This window comes from Scyliorhinus torazame, chromosome 10 (assembly GCF_047496885.1).
Source record: "Scyliorhinus torazame isolate Kashiwa2021f chromosome 10, sScyTor2.1, whole genome shotgun sequence".
NCBI classification, from domain to species: Eukaryota; Metazoa; Chordata; class Chondrichthyes; order Carcharhiniformes; family Scyliorhinidae; genus Scyliorhinus; species Scyliorhinus torazame.
In genome coordinates, this window is record NC_092716.1 from 63,514,571 (window position 1) to 63,535,683 (window position 21,113).

The window sequence follows — 21,113 nt, forward strand, 5'->3', positions numbered from 1 at the left end:
TTGGCGGGGAGGATGGAGGACTGTGTCCCGGGGGTGGTTGCAGAAGATCAAACAGGCTTCGTGAAGGGCAAGCAGCTCGCGAGTAATATAAGACGGCTGTTGAATGTGGTGATGAATCCCTCGGGAACTCTGATACCGTAGGTGGTGGTGAGGTGGTGGTGTCCATGGAGGTGGAGAAGGCATTTGATTGGGTGGAGTGGCGGTACTTGTTTGAAGTTTTGGGAACGTTTGGATTTGGGCCGAGATTTGTGGCATGGGTGTGGTTGCTGTATGTGGCACCAACGGCGAGGGTGAGGACGAATGATATGAGCTCACGAAGCTTTGACTTACACATGGGTACGAGGCAGGGGTGCCCAATGTTGCTGTTTGCGCTGGCCATAGAGCTGTTTGGGATGGCTTTCAGGGAGTCGGCATGAGGGAACAGGAAGCATTGGGTGTCAGTCTACGCCAATGAGCTCTTGATGTATGTTTCAGACCCGTTGGAGAGTATGGGAAGGATTATGGGCCTGCTGGGGAGGTTTGGAGGGTACTCTGGGTACATACTGAATGTAGGGAAAAGCAAGGTTCCCGGTGAATGAGCTGGGACAGCGGGCTAATCTAGGCGGGATGCCATTTACGGTAGCAAGGGGAAAGGTTTAGGTATTTGAGGATTCAGGTAGCGAGGGAATGGACGGGCTCCATAAGTGGAATTTAATGTAGCTGGTGGAGGGGGCCAGGGAGGATCTTAGGAGGTGGGATACACTGCACTTAACGTTGCCGGGGAGGGTCTCAGTCGTGAAAATGAATATGCTGCCGAGGTTCTTGTTTATCTTTCAGGCTCTCCCGATCTTTGTACCAAAGGGCTTTTTTCGGAAAGTGGACACGATCGTCTTGGACTTTGTATGGGCGGGGAAGGTGCCGATGGTGGGGAGGACCCTGCTATAGAGGCAGAGGCAGCAGCGGGGGGTTGGCGTTGCCGATCTTGCTTCATTATTATTGGGCGGCGAATATGGACAAGGTGCGGCAGTGGTGGGAAGGAGAAGGGGTAGAGTGGATTTGTATGGAGGAGGAATCTTGTAGGAGGTTTAGTTTGAGGGCTGTGGTGATGGCAGCGTTGCCAAAGCTCCGAATAGGTATCAGGGAGCCCAGTGGTGCAGTCCATGGTAAAGATATGGAATCAATTGAGGAGGCATTTCAGGAAGGAACGGATGTCCGTGTTAATGCCGCTGTGCGAGAATCATGGGTTTGAGCCGTGGGGGGGATGGATAGCGTATACAGGAGGTGGAGGGAAGTGGGGCTGGTTGGAAGTGGGGCTGGTTAAGGTAAGGGATTTGTATTTGGAGGAAGAGTTCGCCAGTCTGGAGGAGCTAAGGGAGAGGGTAGAGCTGCGAAAGGGGAATGAGTTCAGGTATCTGCAGGTTAGGGACTTTTCGCGAAAGGTCTGGAAGGGGTTCCGTAAGTTGCCAGGATACACCCTGCAGTAGCAACTGCTGCTTCCAGATGTGGCAGGGGAGGGAAGAATTGAGGATATATACAAGTGACTGGGGAGCAGGGAGGTGAGCGGGTGGTGAAGATCAAGGAGAAATGGGAAGCGGAGTTGGGATGGGAGATCAATTGGGGAGTATGGAGTGAGGCACTGCGAAGGGTAAACAGGACCTGCTCTTGTGCGAGGATGAGCCTGATAGTTTAAGGTGGTGCACAGGGTGCATATGACTGAGGTGAGAATGAGTGGGTTCTTTCAGGGGGTAACAGATGAGTGTGAGAGGTGTGTAGAGACTTTCTGTTTTCGTCTCCTTATTTAAGGAAGGATCTTTATGCTTCAGAAGCAGTTCTGAGAAGGTTCACTCAACTGATACTTGGGATGGAGGGGGTATCTTGTGAGGAATGGTTGGACAAGCTGGATCTGTATCCATTGAAGTTTAAAAGAAGGAGAGGTGATTTTATTGACATAAAAAAGATCCTGAGGGGACTTGACAGGATAGGTGCTGAAAGAATGTTTCTGCTTTTGGGAGAGACGTAAACTAGGAGACACAGTTTCAAAATAAGGAGTCTCCCATTTAAAATGGAGATGAGAAGAAATTTTTTCTCTGAGGGTGTGAGTCTTTGGAACTCTCTTCTCCGGAGAGTAGATTTTTGACTAACAAAAGAGTCATCAGGGATAGGTGAAATGAGGCCACAATCAAATCAGCCATGATCATATTGAATGACAGCAGGCTTGGGCGGAATGGCCTACTCCTCCTAATTCATAGTTTTACATGTATTTTCATATTTCTGCTTTACAGCAGGGATCATTAGACAATGATCTTGGCTGATTTTCTTATCTCTTTCTTTCCCAAAGTGCATTGCAGAAATTGTGGCACCCTTATCATAACCTCAGTAGTACAGATCAGAGATCAGGCCTGACATTTTGTAACCTTCACAGTGCAATTCTACACAAGGCAGAATAATTAGCAACTGAACCATTGGAAGGCTACTTAAATATGGCTTTAAAATTGAATTTTCTGGAAAATAAATGAATGAACACCATTAATAAAACTTGGAATTTTTTCCTCTTTTATGCTCCACAGGTATCCCAGCGTTTGAGCCAGCCCGGGGTGGCAATAGGCTTGGCTTGGACACCATTAGGTGGTGAGATCATGTTTGTGGAAGCAAGCCGAATGGAAGGAGAGGGTCAACTGACTCTAACAGGGCAGTTAGGGGATGTTATGAAGGAATCGGCCCATCTTGCAATAAGTTGGTTGCGCAGCAATGCAAAGAAGTATCACTTCACAAATGGTATGTAAAATAAACTCTGTAATGAAAAGAACTCCATTATAATAATTTCAACAAAGTCTGTTGACAGCTGCAGTCTTCATCCATTAAATATTTATTTCTTAATGCTACAAAAGACAAAATAAATCTTGACTAAATACAGAGCATAGAGCAGTGCTTTTCAAACTTTTTTTCCGGGGACCCATTTTTACCAACCGGCCAACCTTCGCGACCCACGCCGGCCGACCTTCGCGACCCACGCCGGCCGACCTTCGCGACCCACGCCGGCCGACCTTCGCGACCCACGCCGGCCGACCTTCGCGACCCACACCGGCCGACCTTCGCGACCCACGCCGGCCGACCTGTGCGACCCACCATTTTCTCTTACCTTGTTTGTTGCTGACAAAAATGGAGGAAATGGTTTTGGGTCCCTTTGGCCCCAATGGTCCCTTTGGCCCCCCCGAACTTGGGGGAAAAAAGGCTGCGACCATATGAAAAAAAATGCGGCCGCACTGCGCATGCGTGCCCGATCATCGGTGCGCATGCGCAGAACTATGATCGGGCACGCATGCGCAGTGCGGCCGCATTTTTAAAATCTGTTCCTGGCCATTTTGAAGGCCGCTTGCAGCCAGCATTATTAAAAGCCGGCTGTTGCGCGCGGATTTGCGCGATCGGGAGTGCCACGACGGACGGCTCCAAGACCCTCCCGACACCTGCCTGCAACCCACCCGCGGGTCGCGCCCCCGAGTTTGACAATGCCTGGCATAGAGTACAATGGCTACATATGGCTGGGAATTCTGTGGCATAGAACTCACCACCTGACTCTCCAAAGCCTATCCACGATCTACAAGGCACATGTTAGGAGTGTGATGAAATATCCCACTCGTGCCCGAATGAAAGCAGTCCCAACAACATGCAAAAAGCTTGACACCTTCCAGAACAAAGCCGCCTACTTTATCAGCACTCCATCCACCCAGTTTAAACATTTACTGCCTCCGCTCCTCACACATGGTGGCAGTAGTTTGTACCATGTACAAGATGCACTGCAGCAGCTCGCAAAATTTTTAACAGCACCTTCCAACCCATTGCCTCTACCCAATGGAACAACAAGGGCTACCGAAGTATGGAAACACCACCATCTCTAGCATCTCGTCAAAGCCACACACCATTCTGACTTGGAACTATAATGCCGATCCTTCATTCTCACTGAGCCAAAAACCTCAAACTTCCTTTTTAACAACAATGTTGGTGTACCTACACCAGATGGACTGCAGTGGTTCAAGAAAATGGCTCACCACCACCTTCTCGAGTGCAATTCACAATGGACAATGCTCATAACCTATAAAAGAATATAAGAAAACATGGGGATTTGAGATTTTTTGAATATAAATTTTACCACAAGTACTAAGAGACGTGGAAATAGACTGTTTTAGCATCAAAAATAGTGCCTCAGTTGTCAAGCTGACCTGGTCCAGACTGAATGACCTGATTCAGCCTGGGTGAAGCAGTGTTCATTATGATTGTAAGAAATGTAACTTCACTGTTTGATTGATGGAAACATAAGACACCCAGATATTTTTATATATTTTTTCTTTTCTAGCAAGCAAATTTCTCCAATTATAATTGATGATGTTGTGAGCATTTATATATGCCCTAAATAAAGTATTCAATTCCTGGTCATGATTGGACATCGTACAATCAAGAATCCAATCTTGTACAAAATTAGCTCAAGTTCAGGGCACACCATCATTAACATTTGCTGGATACCAGAATTCTTTTTTTGTTGTATATTACTTAAGTACACTCAACCTTTCATGCTTAAGAACAGCATAGTTTAAATATTTGATCGAGTTCTGGGCTCATGATGATTGGTTTCTCGTCCACTGAGGTTTTTGCCTTGTATCATTTATTTTTGCAAAGTTCCATTAACATCCTTACCTACCAGAATGTGGAGTCAGCTTATTTTTTTCAAAAGGTTTATTTTCTTATCTTTTTCCTTCTTGTCAAGGGAAACATGCTGAACATTGCATTCTAAATAAAAGGTTTGTGTGAAATTTCCATATTGTTCAAATAAATGCAGATCTATAATTATAGCTCAGAGAACTGGGAGGGAAGTCTATAGATTATTCTGATAGTATAAGTGCTTCTTTAAACCTATGCCAATCGTATGATTAGATCTCCCTGTAGAATTTAAATTTACCGAAAAAATTAACAAAATCCTTGGCTTCTGGACCAGGCTATAAAGAAAAATGAAAGAAGAAACTTACATTTATGTAGAACCTTCATAACCTCCTGATGCCCAAAAGCACTTTACAACAGTGAAATACTTGTAAACTGTAGCCGTGCTAATGTATGGAACTGTGACATCCAATGAATGCACAGTAACGACCTACAAACAATGAGATAATAGCCAGATAATCTGCATTAGTGACATTGATTGAGGATATATATTGCTCAAAGTGAAATTTAGTTTGGGGGGGTTGTGGAACAGGCTAGAAAGATCGGTCTGGTCTTACAACCAGAAAGTCGGCGCTGCCCCCACATCGATCCTCTGCCCGGTGGAGGGGCTAGCAGCTGCGCAGTGTATAGCCTCGGCTTTACCTACGGTTAAGGCCGCAGAATGGCTGGGTCAGTGGCTGCGCACGGTGGCGCCCGCCGTGCGTGGACCCAGACTGCCAAAAACTGCCCCCTTGTAACCAGCCCCGCCACCCCCGGACCACGCCCCAACGGTCCCCCCAGCCTCCGCCAAAGCCCCCCCCCCTGTCAGCGGAATGGCTCTCTTTCCCCACCCCCCCTCCCTCCCGACTGCTGGACACAGTCCGCAGCCGCTACGCGAGGTCCCCGAACAGTGTCAGCACACAAGTATGCCATTTTTGAGGGGGTGGAGCATCACAAAAATGGCGCCGTCCCTGATTCCTGCGTAAAAGTGGATTCTCCGACTGATCGCCGAACCCGACTGTGGCGATCGGAGAATCCAGCTCAATATTTTTCAAACCCTTTGTTATGGGTCAGGGTTTAGAGAACCCCAAAGTGTATCATGGAGTTCACCTGATCCACAACTTTTAATAGATTGTGGTATGGGGAGCACACGGCCCACTCTAAAGGAGTGCTACAGCAGAAATGGAAAAGTATTTTTTAAAACAAAACAATGTTTATTCTATGAACTCAAGTTAACCTTTTTAAAACAAACAGTGAATATCTTAGCAACCGTTAATTCAAAGATAACCCCCAAAGAATACAACACTAAGTAATCCTTTAAGCTGTCCTTTTAACATCCAAAAGACTTAACAAACTTTAAACAGAAGCACATCAGGGTTTACATTCAATACTGAAAACATTTAAATTTCTGAATTCACCAAATGATCAAGAGATAGTCCTTCATGGCAGAGAGATCAACAGTACAGCTGCTTTGGCTAACTTCAGCTGCAACACACTGAAAAACGAAACCAAAAAGACAGGCACACCCAGGCTTTTCTCAAAGTGAAACTAAAAAGCAGAACCAGAGCTCAGCTCCACCCACACTCTTGACATCACTGCAGTAACATGAGCAGCCAAATATTTCTTAAAGCGACATTCTCATGACACCTTGAATAAATTTTGAAAGTTTACTCTTTATTTATAGTTTTTTTAATTGAGATTACCCAATTTTTTTTCCAATTAAGGGGCAATTTAGCGTGGCCAGTCCACCTACCCTGCATATCTTTGGGTTGTGGGGGGTGAAACCCACGCAAACACGGGGATAATGTGCAAACTCCACACGGATAGTGACCCAGGGCCGGGATCGAACCTGGGACCTTGGCGCCGTGAGGCAGCAGTGCTAACCACTGCGCCACCATGCTGCCTCCTTTATTTATAGTTTTTAATGCAAAATGATTGAATTATTGTCACAAAATGATAAGATGCTATTAAAATGAATGTATTGTTTTGCACAAATAATATCAAACTGCCATGAATTTTGTAAAGCATGTCGGGGCAGAAACTAAGAATAGGGAACAGGGTGTGCTTTGTGGTTGATATATTTAGTAGCCAGAGTTCTGTGAGTAAGGAAGCAGACTAGTCACAGGGTCGGGGCACAATCTGGAGAACACCACACAGTTGCAGATAGAATCATAGAAGTTTACAGCATGGAAACAGGCCCTTCGGCCCAACCAGTCCATGCCGCCCAGTTTTTTACCATTAAGCTAGTCCCAGTTGCCCGCACTTGGCCCATAACCCTCTATACCCATCTTACCCATGTAACCATCTAAATGCTTTTTGAAAGACACAATTGTACCCGCTTCTACTACTACCTCTGGCAGCCCATTCCAGACACTCACTACCCTCTGAGTGAAGAAATTGCCCCTCTGGGCCCTTCTGAATCTCTCCCCTCTCACCTTAAACCTATGCCCTCTAGTTTTAGACTCCCCTACCTTTGGGAAAAGATGTTGACTATCTACCTTATCTATGCCCCTCATTATTTTATAGACCTCTATAAGATCACCCCTAAGCCTCCTACGCTCCAGGGAAAAAAGTCCCAGTCTATCCAGCCTCTCCTTATAACTCAAACCATCAAGTCCCGGCAACATCCTAGTAAATCTTTTCTGCACTCTTTCTAGTTTAATAATATCCTTTCTATAATAGGGTGACCAGAACTGCACACAGTATTCCAAGTGTGGCCGTACCAATGTCTTGTACAACTTCAACAAGACGTCCCAACTCCTATATTCAATGTTCTGACCAATGAAACCAAGCATGCCGAATGCCTTCTTCACCACCCTGTCCACCTGCGACTCCACCTTCAAGGAGCTATGAACCTGTACTCCTAGATCTCTTTGTTCTATAACTCTCCCCAACGCCATACCATTAACTGAGTAGGTCCTGGCCTGATTCGATCTGCCAAAATGCATCACCTCACATTTATCTAAATTAAACTCCATCTGCCATTCGTCGGCCCACTGGCCTAATTGATCAAGATCCCGTTGCAATCCTAGATAACCTTCTTCACTATCCACTGTGCCACCAATCTTGGTGTCATCTGCAAACTTACTAACCATGCCTCCTAAATTCTCATCCAAATCATTAATATAAATCACAAATAACAGTGGACCCAGCACCGATCCCTGAGGCACACCACTGGTCACAGGCCTCCAGTTTGAAAAACAACCCTCTACAACCACCCTCTGCCTTCTGTCGTCCAGCCAATTTTGAATCCAATTGGCAACCTCACCCTGGATCCCGTGAGCTTTAACCTTCTGCAACAACCTACCATGCGGTACCTTGTCAAAGGCTTTGCTAAAGTCCATGTAGACAACGTCTACTGCACTACCCTCATCTACCTTCTTGGTCACTCCCTCAAAAAACTCAATCAAATTTGTGAGACATGATTTTCCACGCACAAAGCCATGCTGACTGCCCCGAATCAGTCCTTGCCTCTCTAAATGCTTGTAGATCCTGTCTCTCAGAATACCTTCTAGCAACTTACCTACTACAGACGTTAGGCTCACCGGTCTGTAGTTCCCAGGCTTTTCCCTGCTGCCCTTCTTAAACAAGGGCACAACATTCGCCACTCTCCAATCTTCAGGCACCTCACCTGTGGCTGCCGATGATTCAAATATCTCGGTTAGGGGACCCGCAATTTCCTCCCTAGCCTCCCACAACATCCTGGGATACATTTCATCAGGTCCCGGGGATTTATCTACCTTGATGCGCTTTAAGACTTCCAGCACCTCCTCCTCTGTAATATGCACACTTCTCAAGACATCACTATTTATTTCCCTTAGTTTCCTAACATCCATGCCTTTCTCCACCGTGAATACCGATGAGAAATATTCATTCAGGATCTCACCCAACTCTTGTGGCTCTGCACATAGATGCCCTTGTTGATCCTTAAGAGGCCCTACTCTGTCCCTAGTTACTCTTTTCCCCTTTATGTATCTGTAGAATCTCTTTGGATTCTCCCTTGCATTATTTGCCAAAGCAATTTCATGTCCCCTTTTTGCCCTCCTGATTTCCCTCTTAACTCTATTTCGACAATCTCTATACTCTTCAAGGGATATACTTGATCCCAGTTGCTTATGTACGTCATATGCCTCCTTCTTCTTTTTGACCAGAGTCTCAATATCTCGAGTCATCCAGGGTTCCCTACTTCTACCAGCCTTGCCCTTCACTCTAAAGGGAATGTGCTTACCCTGCACCCTGGTTAACACATTGCACCTGCAACTGGCAACAGGAACAGTAGCCGGAGGTCTGCTGCATCCCAGAACCCAGGTGAGTCCCAGTCAGATGTTAAGCTTCTGGACCAGGCTATCCCAGAGCTGATGCAGTCGATAGGGTGTGGCTGAGAGATTCAGAAGGGAATGTCAGCGACACTCCAGTGGGTCCATAGTCGATTGGAGGAGTCCCAACGGCTACGGGCATAGGAGACAGTGTCGGCAATGTGTGGCACTGAAGCCAACACTGCCAGGGTGGCGACCGCAGTGCAGAGCCTGGAGTATGATGTCAGCAGCATCAGTGGTGCTGACATCAGACAGTGACTGCCATGGCTGAGCGGTGGACATTGCCGAGTCGGTACATGGCCCAGTCTCAGGTGGACATCGCTGAGGCGCCCCTGGGCTGTCCCAGTCACTGACTGTGCCGCAGAAGCAGGAGGATATAGGTGAGGCACTGCAGAGCACGGCCCCATCACAGAGGAGCATCACCCAGGGCATCAGCACCATGGCTTTGGGGAGTCGCCAGATAACGTGGCGCAGCCGGAGTCCAATCCAGCTGCCCCCCCCCCCCCCTTCCCAAGGTGACATACAGGGCCCTACGGACACCGATTGGGAGGAGGGAATGCTGGAGGCCGAGTTAGAGCCCACCTACAGGAAGATGACGGCGGTCATCAGCCCTCCCGAGTATACCCCACCTGACACGGGCACATCTTGGGTTCAGCATATAGAACAGGGTGGCACAGCAAAGCATGTGCCACCGGCAAGCTGGCAGGGTCCCTCCAGCCCCAAGCTCTCCAAAGGACGCACGCCAGGCCATCAAAAGCCACAGGCGCCATAGGCAGTAGGGTGCCTCCACCTCGGATGTGCATCCTAGGGAAACAGGTAAACGTAGCGATAGAGCTCGAAGGCCTAGGAAGATTGAGGATCAGAGTGAGTGGGTAGATCATCGGTAGCAAGGGACAGTTGTAGCCATCTGGGATGGCCACTTCCAACTCGGTACAGAGAAACTAGCAAAGCCTGCCGGGTAAAATGGACAAGCCAAGACTCAGGCCGGCTCAGAGCCTGAAATGCATATTTGTCAGCAAAAAGTCCAGACGGTATCGAAACTCCGTCCAATTAGCATTTTAATGGGGCCGATTAACATTTGATGGCCCATCTTCACCAAAACAAAGGACTGGTACTCAAGCAACCAGGACAGTCCCAGACATTTCGGCGCCACTCCCTGTTCAAGGGAAACAACGGGGTCAGTGACTGCTTGGGACACGCCCAGCCATCCAGATCCCTGCCCACTTATTGGCTAAGGAATCGAACGGAGTGATCAGGGATCACCCAATTACTAAGGCCCAAATTGAAGGACAACCCAAAAGAGCGCGAAAACCCCCCGAGTATAAGAAGAAGAGTTCGCCATATGTTCGCTCTCTCTTGGCCTTGGTACCCCGGTCACGGCCATCGCCAATCGTAGCAACACCAGAAGCGAGTCCAAGTTCAACGCCCGCTACCAGACGGATGAGCCCAGCTGAGCAGCAGTTACTCCTTCGAACCCAAGAGATCCAGAATTGAACAGCGGCCACTGTTTTCTGACCTAAGCCGGGTGCCCGAAGTTAAGTACAGGTTGTCTTAGTTGATAGGTGTAGTTAACTAGTAGTGTTTATGTTGCATGACTAATTGTGTGTAAATAAAGTACCCTTGACCTTGAACTAACTAACTGGTGTTTGGCTCTTTGATCGCTAGCCGTTTGAAACTTGTGGTGGTACCATTTGATACCTGGCGACTCTTAAGCATTCGGACATAAATGACATAAAAGGAAGGGCAAACTCACTGATTGCCATAATTGGAACAGAGCCACAGAAAAGACAAAGTAAAAGAAACTAGCAACAGTTATTGGCGATATCTGACGGGATTCGACCCAGAAGTGACCGTGTCACTCTGAGAGAACCCACAAAAGCATTTGGATTAGAATCCAAATTGGCAAAGTAAAAGAAACCACAAGCGAAACCAATTTTGATCAAACCTCCAGAATTCAGAAGTGTGTAATTTGCTTGCGTACTAACCAAGGGATATAAGGTAAACTCGATAGATTTTGTTGCGTGAAACTTTCGGGAGTTGCGTAAACCGGAAAATAGCTTGAGCCGTACCCGTGTTTGCACCACCGCTTTATTCTCCCTTGTTCCAAATTTCCGGGAGACAGAAATATTTGTAGGGATGGCCATGAAGGCAATGGCACGCATTATGCATCCACAAGAGCCCGAGGTCGCAGCGACCAATAGATCAGAACAGTGTCCCGTATGGGAAGAAGAGATCAGGAAGTACCTAAAGGGGAAAGGATGGCCCCTATGGTCTGAGTTTTGCACAAATGAAGAGACAGGTCCTGGCAGCATAGGACAGACTTGGTGGGACAGCCTGACCGAGATCCATAAAAAGAATTTGACTAAGGTTCGTAAGCCGATGGCAATTGTGTCCTGTCTGGCACAATTGCGAGGCACAGAGGAGGTTGTGAGGACGCCCCGCAAGCAGCTAGAGAAGGAGAAAAGTAGAGAGGGACATTTAAGTGAAAGCGAGAGATTAAATGTACAGCTCCGGGAGCAGTTAGCAGCGAAAGACAAGGAAATGGATGATGTCAAGAGGGCACATCAATCCTGTCTCGCCCACCTTAGCAGCTTCCAAATCCAATACGATAAGGCCTACCAGGACACACAACGTGCTGTAATGGTAAAAGAAGAGACAGAGAATCAGGTACAGCAGTTAAAGAAACAGTGCGATGATCTAAAAGCAGCCCTCCGAGCACTCCACAGTTCCATCACGGAACAGAGACAGAGTTCGGTGGAACATGCCAAATGCAGGCAGCAAATTGCAAGGTTGCAATCCCTGCTATCAGTTCAAAATTTGTTTGGAGACACCTTTGGCCCACAGCTAAACCAGGAAGACGGCCCTGATTGGCAGGAACTCCATGAAACTGCCCAACGGTACGTAAGCGAGACTGAGAATCATAATAGAGCCCCCAGGCCCCGAAAAGAAAAGCACCCGCATCACCGACTGCACAGGCAGCACCCAACCCAATGAACCCCATCACCACACAGCGCAGGGTTACCACGGAAGGCCAACCCGATTTTGTGTACACCACCCCATTATCTATCACCCAGTTACGAGATGCCCGCGAGAAGATAGATACTTTCCACCCCACATCGGACCCACGTCACTTTTTCGAGTTAATGAAATAACAAACCCTCATGTATGGTTGAGACGAGCCGGAACAGGTTAAGCTCATAGTTATGTGCTTAGACCCCTCAGTTAGTTCAGCCCTTCCCGACCCACAAAATGTAGGAGGAGGTAGCCTCCAAGAAATGAAAATGGCCATTTTAGACGCCATAGGATATAATAGAGGAGATCCGGTAGACGGACTCAACCGGTGCAGGCAGAAAAAAGGAGAGCATCCAACAGCGTTTGCTGGATGCCTTTGGATCCATTTTACTGCTGTATTTGGTGAGTTAGCCCGCGCCCATTTATCAGCAGACAATACGGCCAAATGGACCCGGACGTTGGTATATCCCATGCCACAGAGGCAGGACAGAAGGCATGCGCCAGTTACGACCCCTCAGACCCAGCACACAATGAAGTGTGGGTTCTGAAACGATTGTCCAGAGCTTGGGAACAGTCTGTACAGAGAAAGACAGAGCATGAGAGAGTAGACGCCACAATGAATCCAGTAAGGGCATACCAAGACCCCGCATGGGTAAATGAAGGCAGAGGTACAGCGCAGCACCCCAAGACACAGGACTGCTATAATTGTGGACAGAAAGGACATTACGCCCGAGAATGTCAAGCCCCCCCGAAGCAGCAAAGGAATCAGCACTCAAATGCCCCCCCCCCCCCCCAGAAACATTACCCGACCCATTCACAGCGTTAGCGCCCAACCAGATAATTCGGCCATGAGTGGCACCGATTGACGGTGTTCGGGCTCCCCAACTTGGGTCTGCGATACCATTTGGGATAAGTCCGGAAGACCAGTAGTTGCAGGCACAGTCCGGGGACACCCCATAAAGTTCCTTTGGGACACAGGAGGGTCCTGAACCACTTTAAACTCCTCCACCATGTACCAGAAGGAGATATGGCCCACTACGGATACCATTACCGTTAGTGGCTTTACAGGTCACCTCCAGCAGGGACACATCACAGTCCCCTGTGGACGTACAGCTCGGTAATATTAGGACAAAACATTTGGTTGTTTTAGTAGACTTGCCCCAGGCAGCAGAACACATCCTAGGCATCGATTTCGTGAGCGCATACAACCTTTCATTCGACCCAGTCAACCGATGCATATGGAAAATGGCTAGAGCAGCGCAAGCCCCCGCCACGCTCACAGTAGGAGATTATGCCCATAGAATCAGCTCAGTAGGAGAGTACTAGTTTGATCCACAAACCATTACCACAGACAAAGCGGTTAGAGGGGTCTTGAAAAGACATAAAACAGCATTTGCCCAGCACAAGCACGACTGCGGCAAAATCCCAGGAGTAGTAAACATTACAGGTCCCGATCCCAAGCCCCAGAAACAGCACGGCTTCCCCCAGAATTCCGAGGGAGAGATAGCCAAGGTAATTCAAAGTTTAATGAATCAAGCCGTGATTCGACCTGTTGCATCGACAAATAATGCCCCGATTTGGCCAGTAAGAAAACCCGATGGATCATGGCGACTGACCATTGACTACAGAGAATTGAACAAAGTGACTCCCCTAGCAGCCCCCACCGTTGCCACAAGTCCCGAGACCATGTTGAGACAGGGACTCCAGTCGAAATTTTTTTCGGTATTAGATATCAGTAATGGCTTTTGGTCCATACCACTGGACAAAGCATGCCAGTATAAATTTGCTTTTACCTTCCAGGGACAGCAGTACACAAGGACGTGCCTTCCACAAGGTTTCCACAACTACCCCCTCCATTTTTCACAGACAATTGGCAAACGGATTATCTAAATTTTTCCACCCTGAATGCCTTGTTCGGTATGTGGACGACTTGCTCCTACAGACTGACACCAAGGAAGAGCACATCTCGCTTTTTTCTGAATTATTAGAACTCCTTACAACGATTGGATGCAAAATTAACCCCAAGAAAGCCCAAATCCTTCAGGGAAAAGTCACATATTTAGGTACGGTCATCACGCATGGGAAGCGTGAAATAGAACTCAAACGCATTGATTCCATTGTAAATTTGCCCTTGCCCCAAACGTTACAGCACTCTGGTCATTTTTAGGACTGGGTGGATATTGTCGGAACCATATAGACAGATTCGCCACAAAAGCAGCCCCACTTTCCGAGCTACTGAAGAAACAGGCCCCATGAAAATGACTTCCACAGCACACGGATGCCATGGATGCATTGAAACGTGCCCTGAGCACAGTCCCCGCTTTGCAAGCTCCAGATCCCCACTCCCCATGCGCGATAGAGGAAGCGACCACAGACAGAACTCTTTCGGCTGTACTACAGGGAAGGCACGATCGTCTCGGACCCGTAGCCTATGCCTCACGAGTCTTAGATCCAGTGGAACAAGGATTTTCAGCCTGCGAAAGGCACCTGTTAGCAGTTTTCTGGGTGGTACAACACTTCTCGTATATAGCCGGACTCAATCCAGTAACCATTTTGACCGAGCACACCCCGACACAGCTTTTATCGGACGGCAGACTAAATGACGACACAGTAAGCCAAATCCGAGCAGCGCAATGGATTCTACTCCTACAGGGATGCGACATCATTATAAAACGGACAAAAACGCACACGTTTCTGGCCGATAATTTGCATTCTGCAGGAGCCCCACATGAGTGCGAGATCATAGCCCCAACGCACAGCACAGGCCCCTTTGTTCCCAAGTCGGTTCCAAGAAAGACAGGTATCGGGCCCCAGCCCACAGACAAAGCACTGAGAATTTACGTAGATGGCTCCTCCACAGTCCTTGAGGGAAAAAGGATAACAGGCTGTGGTATTTATGTAGAGGACGTGCAGGGATGCGCTTTAGAAGAGATAGCTTTAAAGTTGCCTGGACACTTAGATTCGCAGGCAGCCGAGTTAACGGCCATTGCTTACATTGTCCAGCACCCCGATTCATTCCCGACCCCTGCAGACATATATTCGGACAGTTTGTATGTCTGCAACAGCCTAACGGAATTCCTACCCCTGTGGGAATCGAGTAGATTTATTTCCGCCGACGGAAACCTCTACCATCAGCCCCGCTGCTCAAACATCTCCTTCAGACAGCTAAAGGCAGGAAATATGGCATCGTCAAAGTGAGAAGTCACCATCGTTCCTCCCCACCTGGTAATTTGAAAGCTGACGCCCTAGCGAAGGCAGGCTCACGACATGGCCACTTTTGGCAACCCCCCGAGAGGGCCCCAGTACACGCAGTTCAGGACTCACAGACCAACATCGAAGACCTAGCCCAAGCACAGAAAGAAGACGAAGCGTTAAAAGACATTTTAAGAGGGAACTTCCCAGCTCCCGATGAAAAGTTTAGGAATTCTTTGACGGTCCATGAGGGAATCGTTTTAAAAGATGGAATTTATGTAGTCCCCACCCAGGACAGGAATGAGATAATTTGTAAGTTCCATGACGGGCATGGACACCAAGGGATTGAATCCACCCTTGCCCACCTCAGACCCCTCTGGTGGTGCCCTGATTTAAAAACCGACGTGTCCCATTACATCGAAAACTTTAATTTGTGCTCAAAACAACCCCGATAGGTATGCAAATAAAGCCCAGCTACGCCACACCTGCCCTGTAAGTGGCCCGTGACCAAACCTGCAATTGGATTATATTGGTCCCCTCCCCCCACCCCCCCCCCTGCCGAAATGGATACAAGTATGTGTGAGGTGATAGACACATTTACGAAATGAGTCGAAGCGTTTCCCTCGAGAACAAACACAGCCAAGTCCACGGCGAAGATCTTAACAGACCAAATTTTTACGAGATGGGGACTCCCCCGTAGTATTGAGTCGGACCAAGGTTCCCACTTTACGGGAAGGGTCATGAAAAATGTGATGACGATATTTGGCATTAGGCAAAAGTTCCACATTGCCTATCACCCGCAGTCCAGCGGTATTGTGGAGCGCATGAATTGGGCACTAAAGGCCACACTTAGGAAAATGGTGCAGCAGCACAACACAACATGGGACACAGTGCTCCCATTCGCACTGATGTTTATTAGGAACACAGTGTCGAGCTCAACAGGATATACCCCCATGACCGGACGATCCATGAAGGGTACCGAATACTTATTCGGACATGATTTGGCCAGCACCGTGGTCACCGCCCTGACCCATGAGAAAGCAGTCCAGCACAAGATAGAGAATATTAAAGCAGCACCGATCGCTGCAGCTGTTCGACTAGGCACTAAACGAAAGCAGAGTAAAGCCTGCTTTGATAAAATAGTACACCCGACAGAGTATACAGTCAGACAGCAAGTAATGATCACCTTATACAACCCTAGCTCATTCCTCTCCCCTAAATTTGCAGGACCCGATTCAATCGCGGACAAAGTAAGCCCCTCAATTTATAAATTCACGTATCCGAATGGAAAATCAGGATGGTTCCATGTAAATCAGCTTAAGGTTTATGGAACACAGTGCAGCCACTCGCACCTCCTCTCATTGGCGATGGCAAACAATGAGGACCCGCCCACTGACAACCCAAGTTCCCCCTCCCCCAGCAGCAGCAGCACGTCCACAGACACGACCTTAACCATGCCCCCAGAATCAAATTTCACCCTGACACTTGATTTGGCTGCTAGCGACAGCACTACTGAAGCCCCTGAGAGACCCGAACAGAGATCCCATGAAACAGGCCCCAGTCACTACAGGCCCAGAGACCCCGACCACGATACGCTCAGCCTCTTTGAAACGATTTATTTGCCCACACCGGAACCTGACCCGCCACCCGACGATAGCGACACCCCCCTTGCAACCTCCCTACGGAACATGAAGCACTGGCACCATGACAATTCCTGTCGCTTGACGAGAAATGACGAAATGGACCCCACACCAGCACACGCCGCGTTAGCACGCAAACTCCAGAAAAGAGTTTGGCACCGGGGAGAGGGTGACAACTCCGAGTCTGACTCCCACCATGGTAACCCCTTTGCAAATCTTTTTGAAATGGAATCTTGAGGTGTCCAGATGATGAGAGTCAGGAACCGATGGAGATTTACGGTGTCCTGTACCCTGATGGAGCCAGCCCGCTTTTTCTTTCTTTAATTTGTTATTTTTGAATGTTGAATGTTTGTTCTTTGTGCGACTATTTGTGTCGATCTCACTACGTTTCTTGATACAGTTTATTCTTTCGGCCTCACACCAAAGTTCTTGATGCAGCCATAATTACTCGTCTGACGCCACATGGCAGTTAGTGAAACAAGTTTGTCTGGAGCCCATATAGTTACAAATTCTTACTGCTCTTGGAAGGTCACTCAGGCAATGGAGTAACGACACTTATCCCCACCCTGCCTGGGGACCCCCTACACATTTGGTCAGCCAAGCTTGGGTAGTGGAGCAACGGCACTGATCACCGCCCTATCCGGGGATCCCACCCATTCTTGCCCTGCCGTGGATCATACGCACCACCCCATTCGGATACTTGTTTTCAAAACTCTTTTGCTGTTCTTTTCTAGTCCTGTGGTTTAAAGAATGCATTTTGCCACAACTTTTGCCCTTTCCGGCAACCCTTCGGTTGCTATCCCCCACATACTATTTACATGTCAGGAACACTTGGTTGGAAAAACAAGTTTGCAACGGACGGAGAAATTGTCCGCCCACTCAGCCCATCGACCACAGGCTGCGAGCGTGCTCGCACTGTGACACAGAATTTTTCTTCGGATGTCTTGACTCCGCAAATGGTGGGTTTTAAAAAAAAAAAATGAGGGAGTCACATATGGTGACGATTATAATGGGAAATTGACATTAAGGAGAAACAGACAGACATACGAGATGTTAAACAACACGATTATAACAGATACTACGCTTGTTCCCCTAGGAGGATACGAAGATATTCGACGGCGAAGGAAAGCCCGAATAAGATGAAGACGACCCTGATGATCGGCATCATGATCGTCGCTGGAACTGTCCAGTTGTGTGCGTTACCCACCTCTACCCCCTCACCACACAGGCCCCGAACAATACCACCCAGCACAACACCACCCAGCCCGGACACTACACCACATACACACACAGCCACCGATACCCCCACATGGTGTGAGAATCTCGTCAAATGGTAATCACTGTTCTACACAGTGGAAGCTTTACTAGTGACAGCCATATTGTACAGTGTCACTCAGACAATTAGATTGCGAAAATGGAAAAGGAGAGCATCCCGCCCCTCCAGTATACACATTTCGAGCCCCATTCCTCGGACTCCAGCAAACCCCACACTCTTTCTGAACCTTTCTCCTTAATAAATTCGCGGTTGTTGTTTTTGTTAATAAAGTTACTTCTCTGTATGTGAATGTTAGATTAGGAAGAAATGTGATGCTGCTATCAGATTTATTTTGTATTGTAAGATAAGTTCTTTGATTGTTAAATCGCAGCATGAGTGTAGTCTAGTTAGAGACAGTTAGAGGTTTCCCTTTTACTGAATGTTAAATGGCCCCTTAGAAATTCTTAGACATGTGTTGTTTAGGGAAAATTAGGTAAATGTTTTTGGACCCATAGGACAGAGTAGAGTAGAACCTGTCCTTGGTTAAGGGTACCCGGCATTTCAGATAACAAAGAAGACCCAGTATTGTGATCCTTCACGCTTCGCGTTGAGGATCAAGAGGACAGAGTGTAGCCATCTGGGATGGCCACTTCCAACTAGGTACAGAGAAATTCGCAAAGCCTGGCAGGTAAAATGGACAAGCCAAGACTCAGGCAGGCTCAGAGCCTGAAATGCATATTTGTCAGCAAAAAGTCCAGACGGTATCGAAACTCCGTCCAAGTAGCATTTTAATGGGGCCGATTAACATTTGATGGCACATCTTCACCAAAACAAAGGACTGGTACTCAAGCAACCGGGACAGTCTCAGACATTTTGGCGCCACTCCCTGTTCAAGGGAAACGCAAGCGGGGACTGCTTGGGACACGCCCAGCCATCCAGATCCCCGCCCACTTATTGGCTAAGGAATCGAACGGAGTGATCAGGGATCACCCAATTAGTAAGGCCCAAATCATAGGACCGCCCAAAAGAGCTCGAAAACCCCCCCGAGTATAAGAAGAGTTCGCCATATGTTCGTTCTTTCTTGGCCTTGATACTCCGGTCACGGCCATCGCCAAGTGCAGCAACACCAGAAGCGAGTCCAAGTTAAACGCCCGCTACCAGACGGATGAGCCCAGCTGAGCAGCAGTTACTCCTTCGAACCCAAGAGATCCAGAATTGAACAGCGGCTACTGTTTTCTGACCTAAGCCGGGTGCCCGAAGTTAAGTACAGGTTGTCTTAGTTGATAGGTGTAGTTAACTAGTAGTGTTTATGTTGCATGACTAATTGTGTGTAAATAAAATACCCTTGACCTTGAACTAACTAACTGGTGTTTGGCTCTTTGATCGCTAGCCATTTGAAACTTGTGGTGGTATTATTCGATACATAGAACATAGAACATAGAAAATACAGCACAGAACAGGCCCTTCGGCCCACGATGTTGTGCCGAACCTTTGTCCTAGATTAATCATAGATTATCATTGAATTTACAGTGCAGAAGGAGGCCATTCGGCCCCCCGAGTCTGCACCAGCTCTTGGAAAGAGCACCCTACCCAAACTCAACACCTCCACCCAACACCAAGGGCAATTTGGACATTAAGGGCAATTTATCATTGGCCAATTCACCTAACCTGGCGACTCTAAGCATTCGGACATAGATGACATAAAAGGAAGGGCAAACTCACTGATTGCCATAATTGGAACAGAGCCACAGAAAAGACAGAGTAAAAGAAACTCGCAACACAGTTGGAGGCACTATTGTACTTGTATACCATTAAACATACGTTGCACCCAAGACATGTGAAGCCTTTGTCACGTTACTCCACACTGCATCCCCCCATTTGTCCTCCCAAGCCCAGCACCAGCCCCTGGGCTCTGTGCTATGGAATGCCCACCCCCCTTGCCGCCGCCCCAAGGCATACAGCATGTAGTTGATGAGTGTGAGCGCACACTCAGCAGACAGACAGAAGTCAGACTATGGCATAAATTGAGGAGCACCAGAGCTCAGCTCACAGCGGGGTACCATCACCCTCCTACTTTGTATATTGACAGTGCCAACGCAGCCCCATCACCCTGGAGACTCGAGTGGGGGAGGGGGGGGCGTGGTTGAGTGGATTAATTGCCTTGAGGGGGCAGGGTGAGGCGGACTTTTTTTTTCGGGGGCAGGGGAGAGATGACGAATGAAGCCACGTCCTAAATGAAGGGATGAGGATGAGGGCCTCCCTGGTCCTCCGGGCATGCCGATCCTTTGCCGCAGCCATCTGCCCTCCATCCTCCGGCTAGTCCCATGGATCCTCCTCAGGCTCGTCCGCCTCCTCCTCAGGCTCGTCTTCTAGCCCTTGCTGGTCCAGCTCCTCCTCCTCGGAGGCCACATGTTCCCCCACCTCCAGAATGTTGCTCCGCTGCTGTTCCTGGTTGTGGAGGCAGGTGACCCTCCTGGGGGTGTACTTCATTGAACCACAAGAGCGGTCGAGGCATTGGAAACGCATTTGTAGCAGTCCGGTGCACTGCTCAATGACAGCCCGGGTGGCCACATGGGCCTCATTATATCGTGTTTCTGAATCAGTCATCGGCCTCCGTAGCGGAGTCTCCAGCCAGTTCTTAAGCGGGTGCCCCTCACCCCCCATGAGCCAACAAAGACTCCCCAGGATGTAGCTGTCAAGCACATCCCGGGGAAGCGTGCGCACACGTGCATAAACGTGCTGGTCGCACACAATCTGGACATTTAGGGGAACCCCTTCCTGTTGATGAAGGGTGTTGATCCCAGACCGCCTGATGGCGAATGCGTGCCATCTACTAGCCCCTGAACCTGGGGCATCTTGGCGATGGTAGAGAATCCTGCTTCCTTGGCATCTTGTTGTGTTTGGTCCAGGTTGAAGTTTATATCGTCAGCTGCCCGGGCAAAGAGGGCATCCGTGACTTCACAGATGCACTTATGGGCTGTAGGTTGGGATATGCCACACCAGTCCGAGCTTAAGCCCTAGAACGATCAC

General features: G+C 48.4%; 1 protein-coding gene across 1 annotated transcript in view; it reads left to right on the top strand.

The window, feature by feature from the left end:
- lonp2 (lon peptidase 2, peroxisomal) overlaps positions 1–21,113 on the top strand; it is a 260,350-nt gene that overhangs the window by 218,087 nt on the left and 21,150 nt on the right. Inside the window, exon 13 of the mRNA XM_072518204.1 lies at positions 2,547–2,754. Within this exon, the coding sequence (XP_072374305.1) occupies positions 2,547–2,754 (208 nt within the window). The remainder of the gene's footprint in view (positions 1–2,546; positions 2,755–21,113) is intronic.